Source organism: Panicum virgatum, chromosome 4N (genome assembly GCF_016808335.1).
Source record: "Panicum virgatum strain AP13 chromosome 4N, P.virgatum_v5, whole genome shotgun sequence".
NCBI classification, from domain to species: Eukaryota; Viridiplantae; Streptophyta; class Magnoliopsida; order Poales; family Poaceae; genus Panicum; species Panicum virgatum.
The window spans coordinates 36343278-36349680 of record NC_053148.1 but is presented as its reverse complement, the minus strand read 5'-3'; the positions used below and the strand labels follow the sequence as shown (position 1 = coordinate 36349680).

Genomic DNA, 6403 nt, shown 5'->3' with positions numbered 1-6403 from the left:
CCCCAATGGTGGTTCCAAGGGCGACGTCAAAGGTAGTGTAGTGCAGAGCAGAGCAGAGTGGGCTGCTTGAAGACTCCAAGTTGAGCACGCTGATTGTGATTGTGATTCTGGCCCAACTGGGAATATGGGATAAGACGATATTATTGATTTCTCTATAGCGACCCATTGGGGCCATTAAGGCATATTCAGCTCATCTGAAAGAAACAGGCCAAAACTATGTGACTCTTCCTGTCGTCCCCTCAATCGGATCACAAGATGATGCAAAAACTGCTCCCAAATTTCCACTTCCCGGCAGCCATGGTTGACCACAAACGCATGGTCCGACACAGATGCGCATGCATGCAACTCTGCCTCGAAGCACTATAAGTAGGGGCCAGTGTGTGTATGCCCATCTCAAATCCAAGCTGCAGAGACCTTACTGCTTCAGTTCACTGAGCCAGCAGCAGGTTGCCATGGCGGCTCGGGCTCCTACCTTGGTTCAATGCCTGCTCGCCGTCTCCCTCCTCTCCTTGGCCGCCCACGCGCAGCTCTCGCCGACCTTCTACGCGTCCTCCTGCCCCAACCTGCAGAGCATCGTGCGGGCGGCCATGACCCAGGCCGTCAGCAACGAGCGGAGGATCGGCGCCTCCCTGCTCAGGCTCTTCTTCCACGACTGCTTCGTGCAAGTGCGTTCTAGCTAGAACTCTCGCTCAGTCTCTCGCACTGTTCGTCAATTTCCTAAGAAACACAACGGCTAACAATAAACTGTTTCTCCATTCTGAACAATTCAGTTTGACTACTGTACAGCTATGAATTTGTTACTGCTCCATCAACCGTAACGTTGCATGCTAATGCGTGTGATGTTGACAGGGATGCGACGGCTCGATTCTTCTCGACGCCGGAGGGGAGAAGACCGCCGGCCCGAACGCGAACTCGGTGCGCGGGTTCGAGGTCATCGACACCATCAAGACGAACGTCGAGGCCGCGTGCCCCGGCGTCGTCTCCTGCGCCGACATCCTCGCGCTCGCCGCGCGCGACGGCACGTTTCTTGTACGTAGCTGTTCGTCAGCATCACGAGTGCGTGATTCAGTGTATGGCTAAAAAGGGGGCACGCATCTGAAACTTTCCTTTTTGTCGTCACTTTGCGCAGCTCGGCGGGCCGAGCTGGAACGTGCCGCTCGGCCGGCGCGACTCGACGACGGCGAGCGCGTCCCTCGCCAACCAGAACCTGCCGCCGCCGACGGCCAGCCTCGCCACGCTCGTCTCCCTGTTCGGCCGGCAGGGCCTCTCGGCGCGCGACATGACGGCGCTGTCGGGCGCGCACACCATCGGGCAGGCCCGGTGCACCATCTTCCGCGCCCGCATCTACGGCGACGCCAACATCGACCCCTCCTTCGCGGCGCTCCGGCAGCAGACGTGCCCGCGGTCCGGCTGCGACGGCAACCTGGCGCCCATCGACGCGCAGACCCCGGTGACCTTCGACACGGCCTACTTCACCAACCTGCTGTCGCGGCGGGGCCTGTTCCACTCGGACCAGGAGCTCTTCAACGGCGGGTCGCAGGACGCGCTGGTGCGGCAGTACAGCGCCAGCTCCTCGCTCTTCAACAGCGACTTCGCGGCGGCCATGATAAAGATGGGCAACATTGGGGCCGGCAACGCCGGGCAGATCAGGTGCAACTGCCGGGTCGTCAACAGCTAGATGATCGAACCAGTCTCTAGCAGTACAGCTACAAAATTCACAAGAATAAGATGTGAACTACCACGCAAGAAGTGATCGAGAAGCAGCATCACTTGTTGCATGGCCAGGTTGTCAAGACTGTTCACCTTGCCATATTCGATGGATTGCCCATGCTGGGTGTTGTGTGCGCCAAATGAAGGCACACCAAAAATTTCTCCTAATATATTATTACTATATTCTTTTTTCTTTTCTCCACTACTTGACCTGCCTGGATATTTGTCTTATACTCTCTTGTTTGTTGTGAACAAAATACCATATCTTTGTGGAACAAATTTTTCTACAGTTAGTGAAGGTGGGAGGATATAACGACTTTATTCTACCACTACCGGAAAATGTCCATTAGTGAAGGTGAATCACGTAGTGTACCATGATGCAATATCTTTTTCGAAATACAGTTTGGACGCAACAGTTTATATATACTAATATATATATAGACACGGAGGCACAATCCCCCCTATGAACACACCCATGCTAGGTTTTGGAATTTCTTCCAAAATCAGTTTTTACTGTAATCGCACCACTGGTAAACACATGCATATACTGGTAGTTTCAATTTTTGTTCAAATGAAATTCACTAAAATATTTAATTTTTAGTCAAAATTCTGAATGGAACGGATAGGCGAATACAAAGTCACGAAACCTTACTCCTTTGAACACGTTTGAGAAGTTTGGCTACCAGGTCTTGAGATTGATGAACATGATAAATATTTTATTGTCACGTCACCTGCTTTCAATTTTGGTGTCCATTAGTTCCACTGTGAATAGTTGAAATAAGTTTCTATAGAGTTTAGTCAAAAAGAAAAGGATCATTTATTTGGGCCTTATAATTACTCCCTCCGTCCCAAAAAACAAGTTATTCTGGGATTCAAAATTTGTCCCAAAAAACAAGTCACTTTACCCTATTTAGAAAGTGCATGTGCACGTAAGAATCAATTACTACCAAATATGGGTAACAAATAGGGTAAACACGGTCATTTTACCTTCTTGTTAGTCTGTCCTAAAATTTCTAGAATGAATTGTATTTTGAGACGGAGGGAGTAGAGAGTAAATTATTTTGGAATATTGGACCCTTTTATTGCTTTGCTGGTTACTGGGTCCAAAGGGTCACTTCTATGGGCCAAAAAAATGCACTCACACTAGCAAGTGGCCAAATGTAAGACCCAAGACCTTAGGTAGCCAAAATTTTAGCATAGTGCTTGGGTTTTGTGATAGGTTTGAACTAGCATTCAATGTGAATTTCACATGTCAATGGAACATCTCAATCTGCTGGAACAATCGCATAAATTTCATATTTAAAAATAATTACATAAATTTATCACATTTCAACCATGAACTTCTACAGTTGTTCCATAAGGATGAGATGTAAAATGCTTTGGCTTGCATGTAATTATACTTCAGCAGTCAAAATCCAGAACTAGCTAGCCTTTTCATTTACCCCTTTTACCTCTTTCTCAAATCCAGAACTGCACAGCCCTCTCTTATACCTTTCCACACATATGATTTTGTGTGCTTTTTCTCCAAGTGGTTGTCATGGTTGGTGGTGGAGCAGCAAGGGCACAAGGGATGCAGTGTGAGGGTGAAAGATCACGCCAAGTGGTAATAATATCCTACAAGACAAAGCTATTTGAGGCTGATAGAGCCCCACAAAGATATATATCACACAATGTTCTTTGTTAGTGACAAATCTGAGAAGGTTCTCATTAAGATTTTTTTTAAAACAAAAGAAGCTTCTCAATTTTTTTAGAGAAATTGTTTGATAACTACCTTTTTTAAAACCATGGAAAAACTTTTCTGGAAGAATTTATTAGAAGTTTTGCGACAAACTTTGTTGCAAAATTATTCTAAAAGGATTTTAAAAAGACTTTACCTGGTTCCTAAAAAAGTTTGCACAAAACTTTTTATAGGTAGTTTTGTTTATAAAACTTCCTCGATATGTTTTTTTCGAAAGAGTAATGTCCATCACCGGTCCCTAAACTTGTGTCGTTGTGTCATCCCGGTCCCTAAACTTACAAATCGACCGTTCAGGTCCTCAAAGTTGTCCATCTGTGTCATCTCGGTCCATAAACTTGTTCCACTATGTCATCCCGGTCCATAAACTAGAAAATCAAATGATTATGTCCTCAAATTTGTTCAAACATGTCATTACGGTCCCTAAACTTGATTTTGAGTCTCGTATGGGTCAAAACAAGACGATCTAAAATCTATATATCAAAAAGTAATTTATAACTTTTTCATATGAACTTGAATGAAGATAAACTTTATATCAAAATAGTAGCCCTCGATGTAATCTACAATTTTGTAGTTGAAATATTTTTGAATTAAAACTGTTTAGGGTCTCAAAATATTGTTGTAAGTTTATAGATTTTGAAATTTAAAAGTTAAAATTAAATTTTGGGACTCTAAACAATTTTGATTCAAAAACTTTTCAATTGGAAAGTTGTAGATTGCGTCGAGAGATACAATTTTGATATAAAGTTTGTTTTCATTCGAGTTCATATGAAAATGTTATAAATTATTTTTTGATATAGAGGTTTTAGATGGTCCGGTTTGGACTTAGATGAGACTCAAAACCAAATTTAGGGACTGGGATGACACGACTGGACAAGTTTGAGGATCTAAACAGATGGTTCGTAAGTTTAGGGACCGGAATGACACAGCCAAACAAGTTTGAGGACCTAAACGGTCGATTTGTGAGTTTAGGGACCGGGATGACACAATCGAACAAGTTTAGGGAAATTCAAAATTCAAAAAATTTCGGCCAAAAGTCACCGAAATTCGCCGAAATTTACCGAAATTTCGGAACGAAATTTCGTTTCCGCTAAACACCGGGATTTGCAACGAAAACGAAATGGTTAACCCTGCTGGTGACGCACTTTACTCTTTTCGAAATTTTCCTGTAAAGAAAAACATGTGCTGGAGACATGTGGGACCATCTGTTTTCTTCCTATAAAAGAAGCTGTGAAGATGGATGAGGATATTATCCTCGTGTGCTCGTTTACATTAATTAAAAAGTTTGTTATACAATATTTTCCTTGGTTAGGCTTTATACAACATATTATATTTTTCAATATCTTTTTTTGAAATGCAATTCAACCGCTTACATACATGCACACACAATCTCACCTATAAACACACCCGATTTCATCCAAAATAGTTTTATCGTAACCACTGATATGATAATTTCAGTTATTAAAATGGAATTCATTGAATTTTAGTCAAAATACTTAAAATTGGGCTCAAGTTTCCAATTGAGTTTTGGTCTAGTGGTTCCGATTGCCTTCAAACTTTTGGATGGAACCAATAGGCTGAATACAAACTCACGAAACCTTATTTATTTATAAACATCTTTGAGAAATTGGGCTAACATATATTGAGCATGATAAACATGACAGAGATTTCGTTGTCACATGTCATCTATGCGGTTCCAAATTTTTGTATCCATTTGCATAGTGAATGGTTTTAGTGATTTTCCCTATTTTGATCGAAAAGAAAAGGATCATTTCGTTAAGCCTTATTAGAGCCTAATGGAGCATTTGATAGAAGAGCGAAGTAGGATGGAACGATTCCATTCCAGATTAGAAGGATGGAGTAGCTCTATGTGTATGTTTGGTTGGAGGGAGGGGATGGCTCCATTTTTTATTTGGTTGGAAGAATGAACATTAATTAACTTCTTAGTATGTTAGCCCTAGTTTTGTGGGGCAAGGTTTTCCTTACCGGTAAGGAAAAAAACCGGAGGTCAGCGAGAAACGCGTTTATCCGATTTCTCGGAAAATTATCGGATTTGCCATTTTGATTTCGGATGAAATTTGGAAAAAAAATTCTCAATTTATGCAGGAAGTAACCTAGATTATTTCCAAACAATCTAATAGTATAAACAAGATACAACAATGCATATAAATATGACTTTCTTGCCACAACAAACAGTCTGTTTAATATGGACACCGCTATCGCCATGGCTTCCTATGAAGTCGTGGAGGGACCGAGAGAGATGGGGAATGAAATATGAATAAGATTTAGTGTTAGGAGGCAGTGGGGTGCCCTGATATTTGGCTGCACTAATTTGGTTTGGGCGGAGATTTAAAATGGCCGAAAATTTCGGGCGATAAGTAAAAAAACCGGACCCCGCCGAGAAACAGGATTTTCGGTTTTCTCGGAAAATTCTCGCCGAGAAATTTTTCCTTGTTGTGGGGTCCATATGTCATTCACTGGCCTTCTTCCTCTAAGCACATCTGCTTGCCGCCGCCGCCGGCGGAAGATCCATGCCCACTGCGCCATAGCCCGCCGTCGGCGCCGGCTCGGCGTGCTCGCCATGCGGCGCCACCACCCATTGGCGTAACCAGACTCACCCATCGACAGGTTACCAATTCCTTAGCTCCAGTTAACTCCTTGCTTTATTGGCCAAACAGATCCATCGAGTCGGATCCCATGGCGAGTGGCGTGCCGTGCAGCTCCTCCACCTCCCTGGTGATGGCAGCAGCTATTGGTGCTGTACACCGCGGGCCTCGACAGACAGCCAGCAACGGCTGCTGCAGCGCAACGAGTTCGTGCACCCGATCCTCTCCGGCGACACCTTCGAGAAGGCTTCATGCGCTCACCTGACAGCTGCCACCACACCACTATCTGCCTCGGCGAGTCTTCTGCACATGACTCACCCGCTGCACGCTGCCGCTGTGGCCTCCGCGCGCC

General features: G+C 44.2%; 1 protein-coding gene across 1 annotated transcript; it reads left to right on the top strand.

Moving 5' to 3' along the window:
• The first annotated feature begins 260 nt into the window (after positions 1–260).
• On the top strand, positions 261–1972 carry LOC120671014 (peroxidase P7-like). The gene is made up of 3 exons (XM_039951232.1): positions 261–665; positions 850–1029; positions 1130–1972. The coding sequence occupies exons 1-3, from the start codon at positions 330–332 to the stop codon at positions 1676–1678; spliced, it is 1065 nt and encodes a 354-aa protein (XP_039807166.1). The 5' UTR covers positions 261–329; the 3' UTR covers positions 1679–1972.
• Positions 1973–6403: the final 4431 nt, after the last annotated feature.